The 25,318-nt window shown below is 46.8% G+C and overlaps 1 protein-coding gene across 1 annotated transcript in view; it reads left to right on the plus strand.

Moving 5' to 3' along the window:
• The window catches only part of LOC125298764 (neurexin-3b-like), a 243,341-nt gene that overhangs the window by 196,691 nt on the left and 21,332 nt on the right, over positions 1 to 25,318 (plus strand). The window contains 3 exon segments of the mRNA XM_048249611.1: positions 9,953 to 10,124; positions 19,798 to 19,887; positions 21,404 to 21,714. Of these exon segments, the coding sequence (XP_048105568.1) occupies positions 9,953 to 10,124; positions 19,798 to 19,887; positions 21,404 to 21,714 (573 nt within the window).

Consider the following 25,318-nt stretch of genomic DNA (forward strand, 5'->3'; position numbering starts at 1 on the left):
GTACTCAGAACTCCTCGCAGCATGGTACTGTAACTAAAGATGTTACCAAATGTTTTTAATGGCGCCACTGGTCAGAAGTGTCGGTGTTTCTGTGTTTGTGGCTCTCGCGGCTTTTACCCCCTGCTAATCCTTCTGTAAGGTGGCGGAGGGCCAGTAAGACGAGAGAGAGGCCAGGGGATGCCAGGAAGTGCCGAGCACGCAGAGGAAGTGGAGCAGTCCCAATGACAGCGCTGGATTGCTGGATCTTTTTTCCTCTATCCTCCGGAGAGACGCAGGGAGACAGCCGACCTACATAGAGTCCTTCTCCATTATCAAAACCATCATTGTCTTCATTTTTTTTTTTTTTTTTTTTCAAACTTTCTTTTCTTTTGAGAGCTCAAATACTCTCCGTTTGAAAGAGCCTCTTTACTCAGCTTGTCTTCTGGCTATTTTCATCAGGTACCAGCACTCAGAGCCGACCTGGACCACACGCTACGTGGAGTGTCCACGAGGCGGTCAACTTGGTTTTCATGCCTCCTCTCTGACTTCTTATGAGATGTTCTGGGCTAGCTCGCACCAGGGGGTCCAGCTCTGGGCTTTTTGATTTTCACACAAATCTCAAGTGTTTCACGGAGCCTCCTAGCTAGTCTCTTTGATTTGCTTTTCTCTCTTTTTTTATCAGGATCCTCCCAGTTATTCCGTGTCAAGACATTATACAAATTGATTTAACCCCCTACAGTATTTCTGGACTCGCTCTCTTACTTGTTTTATTTTTTGATGCATATATACAGTAGGCTTTTGCAGCATGTAATCCATTCTCGCTGAGGACCGCTTAGAGTCGTGAGTCCCGGTTTGTCTGGGGGCGTGGGGATTTTGATGTGCTAATGTGAGGACAGATGGAATGATGCACTGGATGGCGGTCATGCATTAGAGATGGAGGAGGGGATATGATGCAGTGGAGTTGGTTTTAGAGAAAACCAGCAGCTGGCTTCCATCAGTATTCATTGGCCAGCCCACCATAGGCCCCAACTGACCCACTGGCGATAGCTGGGCTGGATCCCCCCCTCTATGGGTGAGGCACACCTGCTGAGAGCTGACTAGCCTAGCCACCTGCGCTAGTAACCCTCTCATTTCCAAACAGATACAATTTTAAGCAGTCAGGCTCAAGCCAAGTACATACACAAGAAGGAGCAGATTCACCTCAAACCCATCAATTTGTTTAGGAACTGTCCGTGAATAGATAATCAGTAAACTTTGCAATGAAAGGTCACAGGTTTTTAATCTGGCATGTCGGTGTGCTCATGCGGTGCAAAAACCAAGCCCAGCACATCCCTATTTACGCTTGGTGAGAGGTAATCTCTCCTGTCAGGCTAGCGGTGATTCACACTCCCACCATAATACCTGCAGCTTCCATGCTTTTTTTTTTTAGGTGTGCTATACCATCCCATGCTGCCTTGGATTTCACACTGGATCACTGCTCTCTCATTCTCAAACCTTCCCTGCACAACCACACACACACACACACACACACACACACAAACACCTATTCACAAACTCACAAGTATACACACACACATACATACATACATACACACACACACACACACACACACCTATGCACGAACACACACACACACAGCGTTTATCGTTTATCCCGACAGTCCAGCATGCATCAGAGCAGACTAGCCAGCCGTCTGTGAATGCAGTCTTTGGCGCTTGGCAAGCAAAATGGAGTCCGTCCACAGAGCATGAGGCGGCTGGGAGAGCAAAAAAGGCTCCTGTCTCTCTTTTTTCCTCCTTTCCCCCATCGGCCCTTTTTTCTGCCTCATTGACGCCTCTGATGTCTCTCTGAGCTCACGCTGCCCATTTTTCAAACGGCCTTATGCTGCACCGCTGGACTTAACCACTCACCTAGCGGCGGCGGCGCCGCTGCCTCTCTCTGGCCACCAAGGATTAGCCGCTTTGTGTCAAATTTTTGTCGTTTCTTTTTTTGGCCGTTGTTGTGGAGCCTGGAAAAGAGTGACATTTCTCACTCTCTTTCTCTTGTGCTCTCTCTCTCTCTATCTATCTCTCTATCTCTCTCTTGGTATCAAGCTGAGAACTGTGAGGAGCACCATTGTTTGTGTCATCCCCATGTTGTTTTTTTTTGTTTGTTTGTTTTTTTTTCCGGAGGCCTGAAACGGTGGATGAGCAGATGGGGCCTGTGAGCGCGCGAGTCCACACACGGCTCTTGATGTTCAAAGCTTAGCACGCCCAAGCGCCACTTGGCTGCGTTTGCGAAGGACTGGCGACAGAGAGTCTGCCGTGGAGTTAATTACTCTGAAGGACCACCGGGGCATCACACTTAAGCTCTGGTCTTCCATGATTGCTTATGGACTTGCCAACGCATGCAGTCATCTGCTGTGACCTTTCCCACTGAACACTGTTATCAATGTCGAGCATCTCCCCTGTTATTTGCCCCATCAACACATTTTTCTTTCTCACCCCTTCAGTGAAGGCATTTGCTTCTAAGCCATCCTAATATGAAAGGAAGTGTAGTATAAAGGCCAGGAGGTGTGTGTGTGTGTGTGTGTATGTGTGAAGGGGGGGCACTTCAAACAGAAATGTGAAATACCATTTTCTCCGCATAAAAGAGCTGTATGCGCCACATGTGTGTTCTTTGAAGGGTCATTTGGGTGACAAGCTCTTTTTTCTTTTTTTACATAACCTCGGCTTGTCTTCTCTTCGGGGTGCGTGAAAGGGAAGGTCAGCCGTGAAGTCATGGCATTTGAGCTTACTTCGTTTCAGCTCTGGTCTACTACTGTGTCTTTGTTCTAGCCCTAGGTATCTGTTAGTCATTCAAATTTGAATCTCATGATCCCTACCAGCTAAAAGAAGGAGCTGTTCTCTTCCTACAACTTAAATTACTCTCAAGGAACTTATGGCAGATATTTGTAGAAACATTTGTAATCTACACAGTAATTTCCTCATTCTATTGTCCCTGTAGTTAGCACTGTCTTACCTTCTGCTAACTTGTCCCATGTCCCTGGCCCAGTAGAGTTTATTTGTGTTGTTTGCATTGGTGTTTGTAGTCGCTGTTTTGTTGTGCTATATGTTTAGCTGCTTCCTGTTAATTTGGATGGTTTTTTTCTGTCTTGATAGTTGTTGTTTGTTTCTGCTGTTGTTTTTAATGGCATCTTAATGTCTTAGCTCTGTCAATATGATCACTCAAAAAATCTCACCAAAAATTAGGCAATAGAGTCCCGAAGTGTGACGTAGCGTTTCCATGACGGCAGAATCACTGGATCTAAACAAACTTTCGAAGTGGCATAAATAGCATTGAATATAGACATGTGGCATCATTTCTAGCTAATAAAAATAAATATATCCATTTAAACGTGTTTTACCTGCTAGGCAGCAGCTTAGCCACATAACACGGGTTCCCTGGCAGGTGTAATAGAAAAAAAACAAAATTCCAGTGGATATTTCACGTCTTCTCAAAGACTGGTGGCTGTTAAGAGCGGCGTTTTTGCCAAAAATAAAGCCAAAACACGTCCGTGAATTTAAGGATTTTAACCGCGATGCTGTGAAGTTACATGCAGGTCTCTTTTTACGGAGGAAACCCATGCTAAAATAAAACTCTGTAGTCACGAATTTGATCGTGTTGGTATGAATATATGTTGTAGTATGTGATTCCTACAGTGTAAAAAAAATATACTAACGTCTTAGAAACGTTGTAGAAATGATTGAAATATATTAAGAAAGCCACCGCTATGGTGATTTCTAATGGTAGATTGATTTGTTTAGATCCAGTGAAATTGCTGCCTTGGCAATGCTACGTCATGGCTTCGGGACTCTATTGGATAAAATTAGCAGAAATGTGGATACATGTGTGCTGTATACTGTAAAAACAATCAAGTGAAATGTTTTTCCAGGTAGATTATTCCACGAAAAAGATTTTTTTTTTTTACTGTGTTCCAGAGTGCTTTGGGTGGGGGAACGTTACTCGTTTGCTATATAAATGTTGCCGTATGAAAATGGTTTCTCTTCATTAGTGAAAGAAAAGGAGGAGAGGGCCTGGTTGATTTATACAGCACAATTTTAAACCTGCTCTCTGAAATTGGTGGAATTCACCAGCACATTAAATTAAATATCTGCCAAACAGATTCCAATTTGATTACCAAGCTGTTTCAATTTCATTAGGCGAAACGCTAATGGACTTTCATAGCACTGGATTCCACTGAGCACAAATCCCATTTGTTTTTCTTTTTTGCTTTACTTTTTTAATGAAGCTGACTGGCCCATGTGAATACCATAGACTTGATGGATCAGATTGAAAAGTCCCTTCACTGTGTTAATTATTCTCTAAAAAAAAAATCACACTTTATCGGCCCACTTTGCATATCTATGTTTAATGAACCAACATCTGTGGTCATACGTGGCACAGCTGTTTGCTGGCCCTGCCCGCGTAATTATGAAAAACTACGTGGGTCAACGTATTTTCATTTTTGTGGACACATTGCTGATATCTGCTTTATGCCAGTTCAAACCCAATTACGCCGGTCAAAAACAATGGCTCTATCAGCCGAGGCAAGCGTGCTACAGTGAAAGTCATTACTGGGGCTAGAGTGTTATGGTTTCACGGTGGTGCAGGGGGATTGTAATTATGCTGTCTGAAATCAGGTCCCCAGTCCTCCCATGGTGCACAGGAAGGCAATTTAGGAGCATTGAAACTCTGTGGGCATTCATCAGAGCTTAGGATTGCTACATTGCAGACCCTGGAATGTTTGGAAAGATAACCAGCGTTTTCTTTATAAAACTCTTTATCATTCCAAAGAGAAGCAAATGATTCTCTCACAAAAATAAAAGAAAATGCTGTAAGGCTTTTGTAGTTGTGGGCATGTAAAATGCATGCTTCCATCAGTGAAGCCCTGTAAACCATACATTATAATTTGACATTTTGTTTCATAAGTGTGTGTGTGTGTGTGTGTGTGTGTGTGTGTGTGTGTGTGTGTGTGTGTGAGAGAGAGAGAGATAGAGAGAGAGTGTCTGTGTGGGTGCACAAGCTCAAATTGACCTCAAAGACCTATCAGTGCTAGCAAGTCTGCTTATTAGAAGTGGACTGGACCAACAGGGACAGAGGGTTCCTTGAATGTAATCAGTAGCATACACAAAAACACTGTGATGTACTTGACAACGAACATGGAGGATGTGTGTGAGGCCCTCCATGTACACTGGGAATATGGCAACAGCTACTGATAAACTGTTTTCACATACAAAAGACACTCCGCTCATCGAAGTCTATATGGCGATGGGTTTGAGGAGGAGCGGACGAAAGGAAATGGGGAATAAATAATTGATCGTTCTGACGCAGCGCGATCACAAGGAGGATCAAAGTGGCGCTGCGGTGGTTGACATTGAGCAGGGTGTGGGAGTCAAAGCCATTAATGTCCACTGTGCCGCATACACCTGAATTTAATATGCACCACCTCCCTCTCTTTTGTGTGTCTGTGAGTGAGCGACTGAGTGCGTGTGCGTGTGCGTGTGCGTGTGCGTGTGCGCGTGCGTGTGTGTGTGTGTTAGAGAGAAAGAGAGAGAGTGTGTCATCCAGGGTTAGAGGCTAACATTGACTGGCAGACCTGAACATTAACAAACTCTGTAATGGACTTCAATTATCTAGCATTAGGTAAAGTGCCATTTGGCATCCATCTTGATGGCGGAGCCACTCTTGGGGAAGGGATGAGGTCCTGGAGACTGTGTGGGTTGTGCTGTGGGTTGCTTTGCCTCCAGGGGGATTGTTTGGTGAGTCTCTTGGGTTAATGTTATGAGCTTTGCCTTTGTGCTCACCGAAGGATGCATTCCATTATCAAGCCTTTTCGAATACTTATTGCATCGTGCGAGACTGATATATTGTCTCTGGTGATACATTAACTAGTTATTTTCTCTTGTAGAATACTTTTTGACATAGATATTGCAGCGTAGTAGTTTTGATGCATGAGGTAGTAAAGGTGCTACTGTAGGGCATTTAGAGGGAAAAAAATCCAGTGATTGGCTATTCATGAGGAAAACAACTCCAGCCATTGGCTATTCATGGTGCCTGTCTTGTAAAATCGTACCTTGTTATTGTGTAATTGGATAAATCACGACAACTCCCGGTGAGAATGACTTTTCACAAACAATTAATTCCACCCTTGATCGTAATGGCTTCTGACAACACTCATGTGTCACATTTTCCTGCACTCAGCACGTTAATGCTTACATACATACTAAGATGTATTTTTATTGCTACACAAATGCCACACACACACACACACACACACACACACACACACACACACACACACACACACACACACACACACACACAGGGACAAACACATACACACCAACACCAGAACAAAACCTGTGCAATTCTGGCAGGCTTTTTATAAAACAGTGCTTATTTCCCTGGCATTCTGAGTGTATTTGTTCCAACAGACATATTAAGGTGCTGCCCCACACACACACACACACACACACATGCACCCACCCCTCCACCTCTCATTCCACGCCTGCTGTTTTATTAATGCTGGAATTATAGGTGAGCAGAGGACCGGTGGCAGAACGATCACTTCTCCTAATGACCAGGAGCCCTGTGGTCTGCAACGGGCTACAAATGTTCCTGCCATTCGCCGGTTATCACCCTCACTTACCGACCCGATAGATGAGATGGTGTTGGAGAGGCGCCTTGTGCTGGTCGTTCCGCTGCGTGTGGGTGGTTGTGATGGTGGTGGTGGTGTGTGTGTGTGTGTGTGTGTGTGTGTGTGTGTGTGTGTGTGTGTGTGTGTGTGTGTGTGTGTGTGTGTGTGTGGCGTAATCGTTCATCCTTCTAGTTGATTCCGCCTCCATCGCATTGCCTTGATGCCCCATTCACGAGCCTCCCCAGCATGGAACTAAATTTAGATATGCAGTCAGGGGCTATGTAATCTATACGCGCATAATTTGGCCATGCGATACAGGGTCCGCTGTCTGAGAGGGGACTTCACAGTCGTTTTATGTCAACCTCCAAAAGCTATTTTTGCAGCCCATATCTGAGCTCTAGTGGATTTGTGGTAGGTGTACGATACGATACCCCTCTACTGATGGCCCCGCGAGGATGTATTCAATTTCAGCCGCGTATCTGTTAAGTAGAATCATGTTGCATTCTCTCCTTGTTTTCCCTCGCTCATCAGATCCATTTCTTAAAGGCGTTCGCTTCCATCACGATCAGAGACAGCGAGCGTAGATGACTGTCTGCATCCAGCTATATCAAAGGCCGGCTTTACCTCAGCCTCTACCAGGAGCTCTACAAGGTCCGCCCAAGAGCCTGTGGAGAGCACCCTTTCACATGGTCCCAGGAGTGGGGTTTCAGGAGTGGGGTTTCATGTGCATGTTCGCGTGTGTGGATCAGATGCTTATCTGGCACAGAGGCTGGTTTGACGAGTGGTCTTCCCAGTGATGCCTCTGCCTGGTTCTGGGGGTTTGTTGGGAGGCCAGAGGCCCTGTGAGTGATTTGTTGCCTGGGGCTGTCTTTGTGTTAGAGGGCATTGATCGGGCCGGGATTGGATCGCTGAGCTTATTATGGGTGTCAGGGAGCGCATCGTGTGGGGAACAATGGAACCCTCCTGCAGGCTTAAGGCTCCGCACAGCACCCAAAACTCAAATTACTGTTGTCACTGTTCCATAACCCCCTGACACGCACACACACACACACACACACACATACTCATTCCGACAATGCAACCCCTCCTCCTTACACCCAAGCCCCTACCCATCTTGCTGCAGGGAAGCACCACCAACAAAACGGTCCCATTTCCATATCTTTAAAAGAGATCCTTCACAATAAACTGGCTCGTGCACACCCCGCTGTGCAACATTATGTACTACACAAGGCAGTACACTTTATTTTTATTATTTTGTAAGGGAGCGACAGATAGTGATGCGCTAGTTCCCCGTCATATCTGGGTCATCATGCGTTCTGACGTGTTTTGGCACTGAAATAATCTGGTGTCTCGTGAAAGATGTGACCCTCGTTTCACTTGTATAATGAAAAAATAGTAGCATAATAGCAGGAGTGGCTGGTGTCTTTGCATATTCTGCTCTCACACTATTTTTTTTTCTCGTATCAGTGAAGACAATGAAGTGCTCCCGTGCCTTGTGGCCCGTGGACCAATGAAGTGTAATTGGAAATGCCAATCACCTCCTCTGCAGTGACAGGGCTAAGATGGATGCAGAGAGAGAGAGAGAGAGAGAGAAAGAAAGAGAGCGAGAGAGCAGATATGGGGAGAGCTGAAAAAGCAGGAATAACCCAGACAGGAAAGGAAAGGAAAAAAAACAAACACAGGGAGAAAACAGATCTAGAAAGTGAACATGACACACTGTGAGAGGAAGGAACCGGTAGAAAGAAAGAGATTAGGCAGACACAGACCCAAGAAAGGGATGTATTGTTTGAACCCTGAGGAGCTGTCCTCGGGTACGGAAGGTTCCGGCAAATCCCCAGCAGCTCTGCACTACACGGACCGACAGCCGTTTGTTATCATCACCTCTCTCTTCAGTGGGGAGCATCTGCGCGTACTATTTGCAATCACTATAGAGGGTGAGAGCAGAACAGGAGAGGCTCCCCCAGTGTCCCAGCACAGGGGGCCCGTGGAGGTCCCAATGCTATCATGGCTCATTGTGGCCATAATCAGACAGGGCTCACAGGCTCGCCGGCCCCAAAGGTGCTCTGGTGGGCCCACAGCCTCAGGCTGCCCAGGTGCCCTGTGTGTTGGGTTTGCTTTATCTCCACTCCCCATTTGGTCACTATAGATCAATTTTCACCTTTTTTCTCCATTGTTTTGTCTTTTCTGTGTATGTGTGTGTGTGTGTGTGTGTGTGTGTGTGTGTGTGTGTGTGTGTGTGTGTGTGTGTGTGTGTGACCACTGAAAATAGAGGATTATACGGCAGACTGGTGATGCATTTGTCATATATTGCTTTTGGTCACGATTAAAGAGCAACATTGTTGTTTACAAGTGTGTGATGTCTCACAGGGGTTGATGATGTCTGGAACAGAGGGAGGTGGATGCACATACATGATGGGGGATGTAAGGGAGGGGGGAGGGGTGGTGTAGGTGTAGCTATGGGTATGGGGGAGGAGTGGATTCATTTGTTGTACAATTGGGCATAGTGCATCTGCATGCTCTTGTTATGACAAATGACCCCTCCACTCTATCCTTTCAAAGCAGGTAATTATACTACTCCTGCTTCCCAGTGGGGTTTAAAACAAATGACATAGGAGAGGGAGGGAGGGAGAGAGAGAGAAGGAGAGAGATAGAGATAGAAAAATGAATCGCCTCACAAAATTGCTCATGCTTCCGTTTTTTTTTTTTTAATGTTTCTCTAAAATGTGTGTGTGTGTGTGTGTGTGTGCGTGTGCGTGCGTGCGTGCGTGCGTGTGTGTGTATCTTATTATTTAAGTAGAGTATAAATCTAACAGTGTATGAAATGTGTATACACACCCAGGAAGGAGTTGGAGTTGGCTATTTTTCTCTCCCCCTCGTCTTGCACAAATACCCTTTAGTGGCTCTGAATAAAACATATGGATGGGTATATCGGCGCCAGTCGGCCGAGCATCTGTCCAAACGCGCCTTGCTGCTTCTTCTCAGAAGCTACATTAGCCACTGTTACATCAGTGCCCTACTTTTTTGTGCTGCCTGCGTATTTTTATGGAATGACATTAAATAATGCAATGTGTACCCATCTCTGCAGCTCTTCCTGGATGGCTGGATGGGTTTGGTTCGTGACCTGTGAATAAGCATGGAAAGGAAATGTGTGGGAAGTACAGATATAGTCAATTAGAGCTGTTTAGGGGATTGGAAGTAGGAAGGTTCAGCCTGTTATTGTAGCTGGTATTAAATGAAGTGTGTGCACTTGTGTGTGCTATTTTGTGTGAGCATGTGTGTTTTAAGACGTTCTTTTTCTTGACCACTGTTTTCAGGAGGAAGGCAAGGTGGGCGTCACCTTCAACATTGGCACGGTGGACATCAGCGTCAAGGAGATCTCCGCCACCGTCAACGACGGGAAATACCACCTGGTGCGCTTCACCAGGAACGGCGGCAACGCCACACTGCAGGTGGACAACTGGCCAATCAACGAGCACTTCCCCTCAGGTAGGAGACGGCCAGAGCCGCGGCCTGTCGACAGATGGACAGACAGCCTGTAGGTCTGATGTTTTCTAAAGGAGCGCTGTTCTCCCACTGGATATGTCGTGCTCAAAGTAAAGGGGTTCAGGGAAGCCTTGTTATTGTCTCTACACAAGCCCGATAATCTGGATGTCCTAAAAGCCTCTTAGTTTGGAGAGTAAGATGGATACCGTAGATGAACAGTTAGACCATCCTTCCATTCTTCCTTCTATGTTTCTGTCTCTCGAGCTGAGCTGATGTGGTAGGGTCAACAACAAGCACATTAGCATTAGAAGGTGGTCACTTGCGCTCCAGCCTGGTTGGTGCTCACGGAACAGGACGCAGAAGTCAATGAGGTGACCCCAGGTCTATCTAGGACCAAGAAGCAGGACCGGAGCACACAAAGCTTTAAGAGATTTTTAATTAGTGCAAAACGACTAACGTTTTGACGTGTCTTCTTCAGAGTCAAACAGTCAATGGCAACGATGTACAGATTTTAAAGAGTCATAATTTACCATCATTCAAGGCATTGGTTACTAGCCTACAATAGGTGGGTGTGGTACATCAATTAACCAGTCCCTCCTGTGTAAGCACTTAGCACATTAACATGTTCAAGATAACACACATTTGCACTTGTAAAGTATCGTCCAGTCAAGGAAAGAGCCATTTTACAAGTCCTGTGTCCTTTTAAAAGTGCAAGGGTTGCACAACAGCAAAGATAAGGCTAAATTGATGTAACAAGCATCCCATTATATGCTGATTTGAACTTTTCCCTGTGAGTCGTCCAATCAAGACAGCCGGTGTGTGTGAAAGCAGGCCAGGTCTGTGCCTTTGTCTCTGCCTGTTTGAGCCAGGACATCTGTCCGGCTTATTTTAGGGGCAGCGTGAAGGGTACCCGTGGGGACGCACGGTACTCCGCCTTAGCTCAAGCACACAACCTGCCAGGGTACGGACACAGGAACGCTCGTTTGCCCGGCCGGACGTCCGCTTGCTTCACCTCCACCCCTCCTCTCACCTCTCCCCCTCTCCCCCTTCCCATGGTCAGCTGGGACTGGATTGGAGCCCAAGTCTGCATACAAATGGGTCGATCAGGCCAGAGTATGTTCAGAAGCACCGTTGAGCCCCTTCATTTGGAGCGTAGGCATGTTCAGCTCAGCCCCTCACCTGCCTATCCACACGAGCAAAAAAAAAAAAGAGAGAAAAAAAGATAGCAATCCTCCAATGTGCCTCACACTCAATTAATTTGGGGCTGGCTGTCCTTTTCCTTTGATGTCTGTGTTGGGCTACTGTCCTCTGTGGACTGTCTGACCCCTGCACCTCTCCCTCAATTAGATGCTGCCAGGAGAGCCATTCGCTAGCCTGCCTCTCACTCTCTCCCTCTCTCTCACTCGCCTCTGCTGGGTAACACGACTCTGGCAGGTGGACTCAAAATGGCTGACGTGGAGCCCACGAGAGACAGGCAGTGAGAATGAGTGAGTCTGTCCCGAGGAGCCCTTTACCAGAGCTGAAGGAGCCATGCAGTACTCACTAATAGCCATGGATCCTCTGCTGATCAATAGCTCCCTTCAAGCCAAGGTTCACCAATCTGGCTATATGTTGTTGATATTTAGGTTCTAAGCAGCTAATCAGATTACACCCCTGCCTCCTGCCATGGTCCTGAGGTAACGCGCACTGGAAGAACTGGAATAGCACATGGCTCGGTCTGAGCTACTTTACTGAATTTGACAAAAAGTATACTGGCTAAGAATGGAAGATTTCACCTTAGGCCTTTGTGGATGTAGATAAGACCAAAGTAGTCATGTAGTATTTTTGACCTGATTTTAGCCCAGTCGGATCCAACAAGTTTGGACTCTTTTTGCCGAATTGCTGTCTGATTTGTTGTGCAGTTTGAGAAGGATCACAATGCCCGATTAAAGGACGTAACAATCAGTGTTCCAGCTCCGGTCCAATGGGATTGGACATTTTTTCGGCTGTCTGCCAGAGTGAGCAGTTGGATGTACAGTATGAGCACAGCAGTCATGCCCGATTGGAACGTGTAGAGTGAGATACCATGTCGTATGTGACTAAAATAAAATGCGTGACTGACAGTTGATAAGGAGAAAATCTCTAGAGTCAGTAGTTTGGTCAGTAAAGGCTGGGCCATAAAGAAAAAGTCTGCCTATAGTGTAGTGGTCAGTGTGTTATGATTAATTTAAAACAGAGTATTGTTGATTGTGAGCATGTCTGAGCGGGAGATAAAGGCTGGCCTGAGAGGATTCTTTTGTCCACTCCTGCCTCTCACAAAAGCTCACAACCCTGATACAACCCGGCCTGCCTGCCGTGTTCTTTTAAATTGAGTTGGAAATAAAGGCTTCAAGCCAAACACTTTTGCTATGTTTTGTTTTTTTTGGTCTGAGTTCACAGCAAGTTCAAGACATCCATATAAGCACCTTTTGCTTTGTTTCAGAGGACTGTGGTGTTTGCTGTTTCATGAATTGAAGGGAATTTTAAAATAGGCCTTATCGATTTTCTTAAAAAATCACAGTCAGCATTTGTACCTAAAATTCCCTTTTTCCCCAACGTTTTGAACACAGACACTGAATGTGTACTTCTCGTCTGAGCTTTGCCTCACTACCAGTGTGCAGTTGCCCTGCTCACCAAATAATGCCTTCCAACCCAGCACCTTTAAATTGCAGTTGAGCCATTAACACTAAGAGGTGTAAGCATTACCTACAGCTCACAGCAGTGATCAATCCATTGATCCCCTCGCTCCCTCTCCATCGCCAAACCCAAATCGATGTCCAAGTGTGAAGGCTCTCACAGTTACCACTGTTGTTTAGAGCTGCCAATTCAATAGTCGTAAATGGACAGTGCACCGAGGGCCCTCTGAAGCAGTGGGGAAGCTTTTTTTCCATTTATTTAATTTGCGAATCTTCCCTGACATTTTGCGTTCATTTTGGATTCCATTGGAATGCCAAACAGCCTGACAGAAATATCATGTTTAGCAATTTCTCTCTTTTGTGTGTCGTCTTGGGCGCCGCTGGTAATTTGCGGGGCGTTCAATTGGTTGTAATTTGACCATTATTGATTTGGTGGAGAGGGGGGGTGGGGCTCCTCTGGCTCCAGGCATTGTCATCTCTTGAGTAATTGTGGGTGAGGGCTCACACTAGACTCATTGACTGAACGGCACTCGAGATGCGTAGCGGTGAAACGCTCACACTCTCCAGCCCAGCTGGCGCTCGATGAACAGCCCTGCATGCATCTGTCCTTCTCACCTTCACTCGACGTTCCGCAGGGTCCTTTGACTGCGAGGTCCTTTGACTGCGTTTCGCCTGTCAGTCGGTGCCGAGTGGCATATAGCCAAATAGCATAGGATAGCAAATAACGTTCCTCAACACTGATTGTGTTTGTTGTGTGTATAAATTGCGCCCCATGACTCTGTGACTTCCAAATCCCCACTATGTCTGTCCTTTAATCCAAGCAGACAGATAGTTATTCCCCAGGAACGCTGTGTTGTGTCGGAGGCTGGAGTGAGCGCTGATAGGGGTTTGTGTCAAAGATGCGCCCGTACAGCTGAATGCCTGATGAGGGGCTGCTGGAGCGTGGGAGGTGGGGGGCAGGGGGGGTTAAGAAGCCAGGAGAGTGGCATGTTCTGTGCAGACCCACTCATCCATGGTGCAATGTGCCCTGCCTTATCCTTCACTCTTTTTCTGTCTGTCTCTCTCTCTCTTTTTTTCTCTCGTTCTGTCTCCTTCCCTTCCCCTCTTTTCTTTCTGCTCCTGTACCTTCTTACACTGTTTTTTTTTCCAGCTTTTCATCTCTCTCATTCCATTCTGTCTCCTCCTGCAGTATGTCTCCTCCATTTCCTTTCATCTCCATTACTCTCAATCCTTTTGCTCTTTCTCTCTCTCTCTCTTTCTTCTCTCTCTCTCTCTCTCTCTCATTCTTCAAACCCTATGAAGGCCTTCACTATTTTTTTAATTGTATATTGAACTTGCCTGAATCAATTTGACATAGCCTCCAATGACACTCGAATGCAATCATTCCTCTCTGTGATTTACAGGGCCAAATGCCGGTGCTGTTAAACCCCTGCACTCACAAATTCACTTTCCACTTTCAAACTTGTGTATCCTGTAAATGCATTTCAAATGCACTTGGCCCATCTATTGCAATACTCTGCACAGTTCAGACACATATCCACACATTATTAGTATCTATTATTAGTATTTTTCTTAATTTAAGTACGATTATTATTGAGGACAATACAGTAGATGTGAGCACAAGGAAAGCCTTCCTTTATTACTGCAGCTTTGTTTCTAAATTGTTATATAATTCAGTATTTGCCCAAGCCCTGTCCAGCGTGGTCTATCTGTGCCTATTTGAAAACAAGCACCTTAAATATCCCCTGTTCTTCAGTCAGGGAGTTTGGGGTGATGGAGGTGTTGGATAGAGGGGGTTGGGGTGGGGTGCGGTGAGGTGTGGGGGGTTCCAAGTTTAGCACTGGCGGAGCGAGTGTCATGGTGGCCCATTTGAGCCCTTCCCTGGGCCAGCCTAGTGGGCAGCTGGGAGTTCTCCATCTCACAGTCACCGCGTTGGCTTTCTCTCACTGCCCCCTAAACGGCAGTTTGTGTGTGTGTGTGTGCGTGTGCGTGTGCGTGTGCATGTGCGTGTGTGCGTGTGTGTGCGTGTGTGTGTGTCCTCTGCAGTCAAAGAGAGAGCCACGCGACTGCATTTTCTCAGTGAATTTGCCAATAGCGGGCATTGCTTGACTCAAGAATCAATCGGCATGAAGAATTCTGCCCTCCCTCATTGCAGCACTGGGGGGGCATCTCCCTCATTATCTCCAGAGAGCATGCATGGACACTCAGATACTAGTCAGAAACAACATGGCAGAGAATAGTGTGTGTGTGTGTGTGTGTGTGTGTCCGGGGGTACAAAATGTCTCCGTTGACTTTCTCCAGGCAGAAAATGGGAGAACAGACGAGACATCACAGAGCTGTGTCAGTGGGCTGTCTCCTGATCTAATCAGCAGCCCTGGACAGGACATTTTCTGGCTGTGACCAGAACTGATATACTCTCTCACACACACACACACAAACACACACACACACAAACCCACACACACACACACACACACACACACACACACACACACACACACACACACACACACACACACACTGAGTAAACACCCAGCATCTCGCCACCGTGTCAGCCAACAATATCAGTCATGACCTTGTCTGATGTCAGCCAGGACAGCGAACACGACAGAAACAACAACAACCACCCAAAAAAAAGTGGTGAGGGAGAAAATCCTCTGATCGCTCTAAGAGCAATAAATAGCTCTGTTCCCCCAGCAGGCACACACAATTACCCCTATCGGAAACACAATCTCTCTACGCTTATGAGTGTCTCAACATGGAGATGGAGATAAGCTTCAAAATGCCAGGGCCTCGAGCTTCCTCCTCCTGCCTGCCGGCCGGCGCGAGCGGCGTCCCGGTCATCGCAGGCCGCCCGCCACAGCAGGGGGAAGTGATAGATTTCTCCCGCCGCTTTTGCCATGATGGCACCATGAGCTCGTCCGGTGCAGAGGTGTCCAACTCGTCCTTCTTCCCCCCCTCACCCAAACGACAACTCCCCACCCCCGGGTCTCGAGGAAGATACTGGATGACGGAGAGAAGCACTTCGGACAAGGCAAGTCAAGCGCGCGCTTGTTCATTCGTGTCCTCCCGAGAGCCACTCGCGGCTAAAATACATAGCAAGTATTCATGGGGGGATCGGGGGGGGGGTGATTCTGTCCAGCTCCAGTCCCACGCTGCGCTGGCCCGGGATTGTTCCATGTGCGCTCGTGCTGAACTGACGCAGCCTCCCACCGCACGGCTCTGCCACTCCACACACAGCGCCAGCAGATAACGGTGCCAGTGTTTGTTTTGACTGTAATGGCGCCATCAAAGAGGAGTAATACAGATATTGTTCTGGCAGACACCAAAAATAATGGAGCAGGAGGCAGATACAAAAGCCTCCTGACACAGCGAGGAGTGGGGGGGAAACACATAACAAGAGAGACAAGGCAAAGTGTCGCATGCTCCTGTGGAGGAGGAACAAGCTCAGACCTGTGTTGTGGCTCACAGCTGCAGGTAGATGAGGAGAGGGCTGACCATGTTTCTGTTTGTTCCAGCGCTTTTGTTCGCCTGCAAAAGCTACGCCCCCCCCCCCCACCCCCCAAATCACCGGTCAGGAACAGAGACTCATTTCCGTATGGATGAGTGCTGCAGTCTGCCAGTTGTTCCGGGGCCAAATGTGTTTGGACCAACCTGAGTAAGAGTGCTGCTCGTTGGAGAGGATCGAATGGGTGTCTTTGGCTCTTGTTGAATCTGTCAGTTGGCTATATGCTGGAGAGCAAACAACCTTTGAAAACACATTACTTTCTTATTCCGCAGGGGCTTAAAACGCACAGCAGTCCCCTATATTAAAATACACATACAGCACGCATGAGGCTACCTTATGAAGAGAAGACACACAGAAAGTAGAACGCAATGAGAAATGAAAAGTGTGAAACATACATATAGATTGGCTGGGAGGGAGGGTATTTGTAAAAGGGAGAGTGAAATTGTGTGTGTGGAGAGAGAGAATGAGTGAGAGAGAAACAGAGAGCAAAAGTAAAGCATACTATACTATACTATAGAGAGAGTGCCACAGAGGGAATGTGCAATAAAGAGAGTGGACGTGAGACTAGTGTCTGTGAGAGAGAGAGAGAGAGAGAGAGAGAGTGAGAGTGCAAGAGAGAGAGCACAAATCTCAGAGCTGGTGTTTATACCTCAGGGTGATTCCATCCCGTGTGTGTGTGTGTGCGTGTGCAAGGGCGTGTGGGTGAGCTGGGGAGGCCGCCGTCGCCGCCCCCCCCATCCGCCCGTCTGTCCAGGGGATCTGCTGGTTTGACGGGCGGGCCAGCCGGGCCGGCGTGGATCAAAGGCTCTCTCAGTCCCTGCAAGGCTCTTATTAACCCGGGCGCACTGCACACCGCACCCACCTGCGAGCTGGAGAGCCTGCCACCCCCCCCCCCCCACTTCACCCCACGCTCTCGCCTCTCAGCACACCAACGCTAACCTGAACCACTTTGAAGAGCAGCATGCACCCCGAGTTTAAAAGGGAAAACACATATGTACTTCATAGCGGGAATACACACACACACACACACACACACACACACACACACACACACACACACACAAAACGTATAGAACCCTTAACACACACACAAATTCACACACACACACACACACACACATACTGTATGCAGACAGATGCAGAGCATGTTCAAATATAAGGCCAAAGGCCAAATCCAATTTGTGTTCCTGTTCCTCTCAAGTGTGTGTGTGTGTGTGTGTGTGTGTGTTGGGGTTCTGTAAAAGCTGTCTCCCTGCCTGGCCTGCTGGGGCTTGAGCGTGATGTGGCTGTGACTCAGTGGGCCACAGCTTATTGGAAGCGATGACTGCAGTATCTTTGCTCTTTTGAAGTCTTTCCTCATCCAGATCTCCTCCTTTTAACACGGGAAATGTTTTATGTATGGTGCTGTAAAAGAGGCAGTGTCAAGTGCCTTTTGTCCCGACCACCCCACCCCCCCACCCCACACACACACACACACACACACATACACACACACACACACACACACACACACACACACACACACACACACACACACACACATACACACACACACACACACATACACATACACACACACACACACACACACACACACACACACACACACACACACACACACTCACACTGCTGCCTCCAAATTTCACACTTACAGGAAGTCACGTTATCCTCCTTGCGCCTTCATAATTTACCACACGCTCCAGAGAACAGCATTTTTATCAGCTTTAATCTAGCGCATCATGTGGAAACGTTCAAACACCTCAGCGTGGAGCCGGCTGTGTTTCATTACTTCATTATGGGGACATCGACTTGTCTGAATATTTCAAATTGTATGCATGTTATTTTTACACACAGAAGAAATTCTGTGAGTCACTTTGATGCTACTCTCATTGCATAGATCTCCCCCAAATGGGCCTTTAAAGGGACACCAGGCAAGCCTGATGCTTTTTCTCTACGAAACTCCCCCTCGCTCGGTCTAAAGCTCTTTTCCTTTTCTTTGCGTCTTCCGTCAAGGGTTTTCACTGCTTCTTCGCCGGCTCTGCCATTATACGCACGTTTGCAGCAATCTCTAGCGTTTCGTTAGCCTGCCTCTGTGCTGTAAACTGATCCTGCTTCAGTCGGCGGGTAGGATACACCGAACTTGCAAGTGGGATATTCTTCTTACAGGCAGTAGGGGCGGGCGAGAGAGCCTTCATTCGCCCCGTAATGAGTCATTTAACCATATACCTATACATATACTTACGAAGATGATTAATGAACACGAAAACGTTGCCTGGTGTCCCTTTAAATGGTCAAATCTTATCTGTTGTTTTAGTCAAACTGAGGAGAGAGAGAGAGAGAGAGAGAGAGAGAGAGAGCTGAAGTCCAAATCAAAAGAGTACAAATGAACAGAAAGAAAAAGGGCAACCAAGATGGCATAAAAGAGAAAGAGAAAGAGAGAGACTTGTGAAAATTACAGACAGTGGAAAGCGGTAAACCAAACTGAGTATTTTTGCCTGTGGATGTGAGAGAGGAAAATAGAGAAGAGAAGAGAGGTGGAGAGAGGAGAAGATTATTATGGCACTCGAGTCCTGCTGGAACATGTTACACTTGGTCTCAGTAGGAGCACGGGCAGCCCAGAGGCTTCACAGCCACTTCTGGACCACAGAGGCCTCTCTCTCTCTCTCTCTCTCTCTCTCTCTCTCTCTCTCTCTCTCTCTCTCTCTCTCTCTCTCTCTCTCTCTCTTTCCCCTCTCTCTCCCTCCATCTCTCTCTCTCTCTCTCCACCTTGCTCTCCTTGTCTGTCTCTCACCAGGCCAGGCTTGGTAATGATCTCATCTGTATGCAGTGTCCTCGAAATCTGTGTCATCGGGGGGCTCATTCCCCAGCAGGTCCTCGGCTTGGACTGCCATTCCCCTCCCTCCTTCTCCCCTCTCCCTCGTTCCACCTCCCTCCTTCTCCCCTCTCCCTCGTTCCACCTCCCTCCTTCTGCCTCTCCCTAGCCTAGAGCGACTTCGGCTTGGAGTGACTTGTTTCCCTGACCCCTGAAATGTAAGAGCACGTGTTGTCCAGTGGGAGCGGTGGCTCTGGAATTAGGTCCAATTTATCTCCACGCTCGGTCTACGAGCGACACATGCAATGCTTAGTTAACAATGTCGGCCATTCATCAGCTGGGAGATGAATGGCGAGACGAACCTGGGTTTTTAATTCCAGCACTCATGGTGTTTTGTATAACCTAATTGATCTCTCTTGCAGGTTACAAATGTCTCTGTGTGGGAGATATTGAAGTCTTAGCCATTTATGTGTATTGCTTGTTTGGATGTTGACATTTCGATCCGTCTGCACCTGTTTCTTATTCCGAGCAAGTGCTCTGTATCAGCATGGTGCTACGAACTGAACCTAACCATAATGGATAATCATAAAATGACCTAACCCATCTTAAAACTTGGCTAAACGTTCTTTTAAACCAGTGTCTAAATGTGATATGTGACTTCTGCCGTTTTAAAACTGTTTTTTAAACTTTTAAACTTCAAAGGCAACAGCGACATTGAGCGCTATCAAACGGCTAATAAGAAAATCCCATTCAAATATACCCGGCCGGTCGAAGATTGGCTACATGAGAAAGGTAACACTTTCCTAGAATTCCAGTGTTTATTTTTTCATTTTTTTTTTTGTTTGTTTGATTCCTTCTTTTTTTTTTTCATGTCGTTCCCTCCAACCGTTTTGAAAAATTACACCTTTTGAATTTACTTCAAAACTAGTCAACTAAAATACAACATCCATTGATTTTTTTTCCCTCTCATATTAATTTTAGACTGAATATGAATTGCTGCTATTTTCCCCACTCACTCTCCACATCTGTGAGATAGGACAGTTAAAGGGACTATATGAAACAGCAAAAAATATGCCGTGAAGAGCTTTAACAACTGCACTTGTTATAGAAATCTTCCATAACAAGTGCTATAAATATGAATGAACTATATCAAGCTATTACTCTATCAGGCTATAGGAAACCAGTGTCTGACACCCCTTAAGGGCTGGTGTTTCTTTTGCTGTTTCTTTTGCTTCTAAACAGCACCTGACTATAACAGGGCCTTTGTCTTTCACTGAGTCTAATTGTAAGGTTAAATGTTCACAAACACACACCCTTCAGGGTTGTGTTGGCAGCGCCAGGTAGTGGATAGCTATTGTTCAACTCAGAGCGGAGAAAAAGAGGAGGCACCAGTGTGTGCTGTCGGCGTGTTGTGCATGTCAAGCAGGGAGCTCTGCTGTTGTCTAGCTGCCATCTCTCAAGCAGTTAGCCTCGAAAGCAGAGCGCTGTAGCGCACGGTCAAGGGGGGGGGGGTGTGGACTGTGGGGAGGGCGGCTGGTGAGCCTGTAAAATTTCCTATTAAAGTTCTCACTTTGGTAATAATATCATTATAAAATGCATTTTAAAGGTCATTGCCTAAACCTCCTAAGACGATTATAAAGTCCCTTTAACAATTTTTTAAAAAGGCACAAAAGCAGTTTGAAATCCCATTAGTAGAGCTACATGCATGAATCAACATGATCTTTCTTTGATGTCTATGAGATGAGAGACCCCCCCCACACACACCCCCTTATCATTTCATGCCCAGTGTAATGTAATTGTATGTGTATCAGATGTAATAAGCTTGCAGTGTTGTGGGAACTCCACAATTCATATTTGCAATTAGGATTTCTGCATTTGACAAAATGACAGTGTACATTTTTTAAAAAAATGCATGTTATTTTTTTTATTTATTTTGAAAGCAACACAGAGTGTTTTTTATTCATTTCAGCATATGTAAATGCATGAAAGTGCATTACAAATATGATATGATATGATAGGCTGTTACATTGTAGCGTATCAGTTGCTCTGCCTTTCCCCTCGTTGTCTCCTTGTCTTGTTTATTTTATTTTTGGGTTAGTGTTGCAGTAAACGAGAATGCTGACACTTTAAAAAGGGTAACAAAATGAGATGATTGATGATGCACACGCACATACAGCACACACACACACACACACACACACACACACACACACACACACACACACACACACACACACACACAGGTCATCTGAGACCTCTTTCCCTTCCTCTCCGCTCTCTCTCCCTCGACCCCTACGCCCACTCCCAGGTCGTCAGCTGACCATCTTCAACACCCAGGCCACCATCTCGATCGGCGGTAATGACCGCAAGCGGCCCTACCAGGGCCAGCTGTCAGGCCTCTACTACAACGGCCTGAAGGTGCTCAACATGGCGGCAGAGGGCCACGCCAACATCAAGGTGAACGGCAGCGTGCGCCTGGTGGGTGACGTGCCCACAGGCCGGGGCGGCACTCGCACCACCACCTCCATGCCACCTGAGATGTCCACCACCTACATCGAGACCACCACCACCCTGTCCACCACCACCACACGCAAGCAGAGGTCTCCACCTACCATCCAGGTAAGAAATCTGTCAATAACTATGAAACTAGACAAAGAGTGTAGCAGGGAGTGTATTGAGTGACAAGGGGAGAAGGATGATAACAGCAACACTTAAAAAGTAGCTGTAGAAAGATGTAGAAGAAACTGATAGAGTGAACATATGTTGTTGTGCTCAGATAAGATATGAAGTTCAGAAGGGTTATTTAAAGTGTTTATGTTACAGAGTTAGAGTTACTTTATGGAGAGTGATTGTGTTGTTTGTAGTTTTAATGACATGGAGTTTAATGGAGTTGAGTAAACTTCATGTGTGAAAGTGTTTTTTTTCTTCTGCTCAAAGGATTGCATCAAGCCTCATAGCTTTCCCTTGCCGCAGCTCTCCTATAAGGTAGACAGGCAGGGTGTCCAGGATAAGGGAGCCGCTTTGTTATAAGTAGGCTTTCCCTGTCCCCGGGGCTGATGCTTTCTGAAGCCGCCCGCTTTTGTAGATCACGGATGGAGGACTTTTCTCCCGCTCGTCGGCTGGGCTAGAGATTGGCTCTTCAAGGAGGCCTTATTGTCTGTCTGCATATTTTTTTTTTCAGCGCGGACACACACCTCACGTTTGGCAGTCCCCCCCAACCTTAACAGAGTGCCTCCTTAAACGCGTTCTGACTGCGAGCCAATGAATGTCTCCGGCTCGGTGGGAAAAGTAATCACAGTGAGCCGTTTCATTGATGCTGGAGGACAAATTGAAGCGGCGGTCTTAATATTAAAGCCATAACTCTCCCCAGCGCTGCCGTCTGGCTGACAGGCAGAGGGACTTTCATCGCCGCCTCACCTCAGAAGCGGATCAGCGTGAGAGTGTGTTTGGGGGGGGGGGGGGGGGGATATAATGATGACCTCTCATGTCAGCTCTGACTGGGCCGCGGCTCTTTCAGCCCAGATGCAGGCGCACACGATCACAGCCATGGTACCGAGAACAGCACCGCTATGTGCTCTCCTATGTGTAAACATCGGGTTTGGAGCCTAACACAAGTTCTGTGGAAGTCAGTGAGACTGAGGGTTTAGTTGAGACAGGTGGGCTACACCAGGTGTGCAACTTAAGCGTTCCGTTAGCGGAGCGTAAAAATCAGTTTAGGTCTATGTTTTTTTTTAAATGTGTGCGCTGCTTTCACGTCTAGTGGAAGCTAACTGCTGCAGCCTACACTCCGCGAGTGCATCAGTGTAGCCTGGTCTAGCCTGCCTGCACGTCGATGAAAAACTATTCCTCGATAACAATTCTAATTCCTCAATTCCTCATGAAATTCCTCGATGGGAGTTTGTTTGTGTTTTAGAACAAATCTTCCTCAGCGCGGTAACTTCAGGCCGAGAGCCCATCATTTGTGTCCCTCATTATGATTTGCCCCCCCCACACACACACACACACTTGTTAGCTGTCAAAAATCCTGGTAGACCAGGGAGAGGGAAACCGTTTTGGGGGTTTGGCAGGAGCTCAAACTTTGAATTTCCCCTGGCCTTGAATTTCCTCTGGGGATCAATAAAGTATCTATCTATCTATCAAACCCCTTATGAGGGTGCCATGGCTAACGAACGGTGTGTTGTTTCAGGGAGCCCTGAGTGAGTGAGCGGGGTGTCATAGCCCCGAGGCAGCGGAAGCCCTTTGACACATTCATTTCTTTTTCCCTTTTTTTCCCCACTAGCAGCAGCAGCAGCAGCAGCAGCCTGTGCCCTCCAGGTCCCAGGGGGACGGGGGCAGTGTTGGATCATACTGTATTTTTGGTCAGTTCATCCACTGCACTGCAGAGCGGAGGGGAGTGGGGGCAGGGAGACAATCTCATGGTTAATTAATAACAGTCCCCTGGGAGGTTTGGGGCCGTTGGGGGTTGGGGGCGAGGTCAGGGGGTGGAGCAGGGCAGGGTGGTCGTGGCTCGCGGCTCTCACACTTGATCTTCCACCCATGAGCGGGCAGATGCTGCAAGTCCATCTCTGTCTCCCGAGAGGTGGCCCACACACCTCTGTCCACCCCGGGTGGTGGCCCCTGAGTGGGCTCAGAAAAAACCTGACAGGCTGTTTTTTTTTTCCCTCTCTCCTATGCCCTAGAATCATAGACCTGTGAAGGCTTGAGAGGCGAATAGGGGCAGTGTGTGTTAGTGGCGCAATCTAAGCATCAGGCAAACACAGAGCAAATGTAGGGCTGTTGCTGTGTGTATCATAACATCACCATGACACACTGAGGCATCAGGAATAACCATTTACTACTCTAACTTAGCAGTTTCCATTAGCTAGCATTGGCATTTGAATGTCAGCAAGGTGTCAGCGAGAACTTATCCAGCAGGTAGGATCCAGTGGGAGGCCAACTGTTCTGGCTTTTGTGGGTTAGAGTGTGAGCTGGTTTGTAATGTGTGTCTATGAGAGCAGCTGAGTGTGTAGCAGGGTGCCGTACAGCTCAGCATCATCCCTCTTTGTGAGATCTAAACCCCTGGATGCTTGCGCAATTTAGTAAAAACAAAAGCGGATCTTTGCGTTGATCTGCGGCATCCTGTGGATATGCCTGCCTCTTTCATTTTCTCCCATTTAGCAGTTTACTTTCACTTTGATCCTTTGCCTCAAAGCAATGATGACTAACGCCAACATGTTTTGTGTTTGTTTGTTTTTTTCTTCTAATAAAAGGTATGACTCATATCTACGCTATGCACATAGATTAGCTTTGTCTCCAGTGGGCAAAACATGGCTCCATTTAGTCAGAATTGTGTGTCTTAATTGATTATAATTAAAATAATGGAATGGTTTAGAAATGGAATCCATGTCATACATACTACTACTATTACTGCTGCTACTACTAGTACTACTATTATTATTTTTATAATCTTTATCATTTTTATTATTATTATTATTATTATTATTATTATTATCATTAGTATTCAGAATCTGAATACAATTAATAATCAAGTACATGACAAGGCTGGACTGCATGAAATCTGATTCATGTGTCATCTAGATCTTATCGGCAGCACATCATTATTCTGAGATTCAAAGGTTTAGATATGAGAGCTGTGTGAAGGGACACTCATTCATTACAAGAATTTCACTCTGCATTTCTCTCTCTGAATGCCTTCCACCCCTTAAGCTCCCTCACACACACGCACACACACACACACACACACACACACACACACACACACACACACACACACACACACACAGAGGAAGGAAATAACTTAATTTCCAGGTTGCAGCTTAAGCACACCTTTGGGAGATGCATGGGAAGGGCGATGATTTGTGCAGACTCTCCAGTGTGCCGTGTGTCAGCGTCAGCGTTAGCTGCGCAGTGTGCCGTGCGTCAGCGTCAGCTGCACAGTGTGCCGTGCGTCAGCGTCAGCTGCACAGTGTGCCGTGCGTCAGCGTCAGCGTCAGCTGCACAGTGTGCCTCCAGTAAATGAGCTGTGTGGGGGAAACATGAAAGCCACTCTCTTCCCACTTCCATTCCGTATGCACAAAATCTGCCATTACTATTTTATTATCACTCTCCTTGGTCCATTATAAGAGTTTTGTTAATGGCTAATGTATTCAGCATGCTGCATGAGGATAACAGGAAACCCACACTTCTTAGCTTGGCCTCCATTTTGTTTGTAGAAATGATGCAA

Source organism: Alosa alosa, chromosome 8 (assembly GCF_017589495.1).
Source record: "Alosa alosa isolate M-15738 ecotype Scorff River chromosome 8, AALO_Geno_1.1, whole genome shotgun sequence".
Taxonomy (NCBI): Eukaryota; Metazoa; Chordata; class Actinopteri; order Clupeiformes; family Clupeidae; genus Alosa; species Alosa alosa.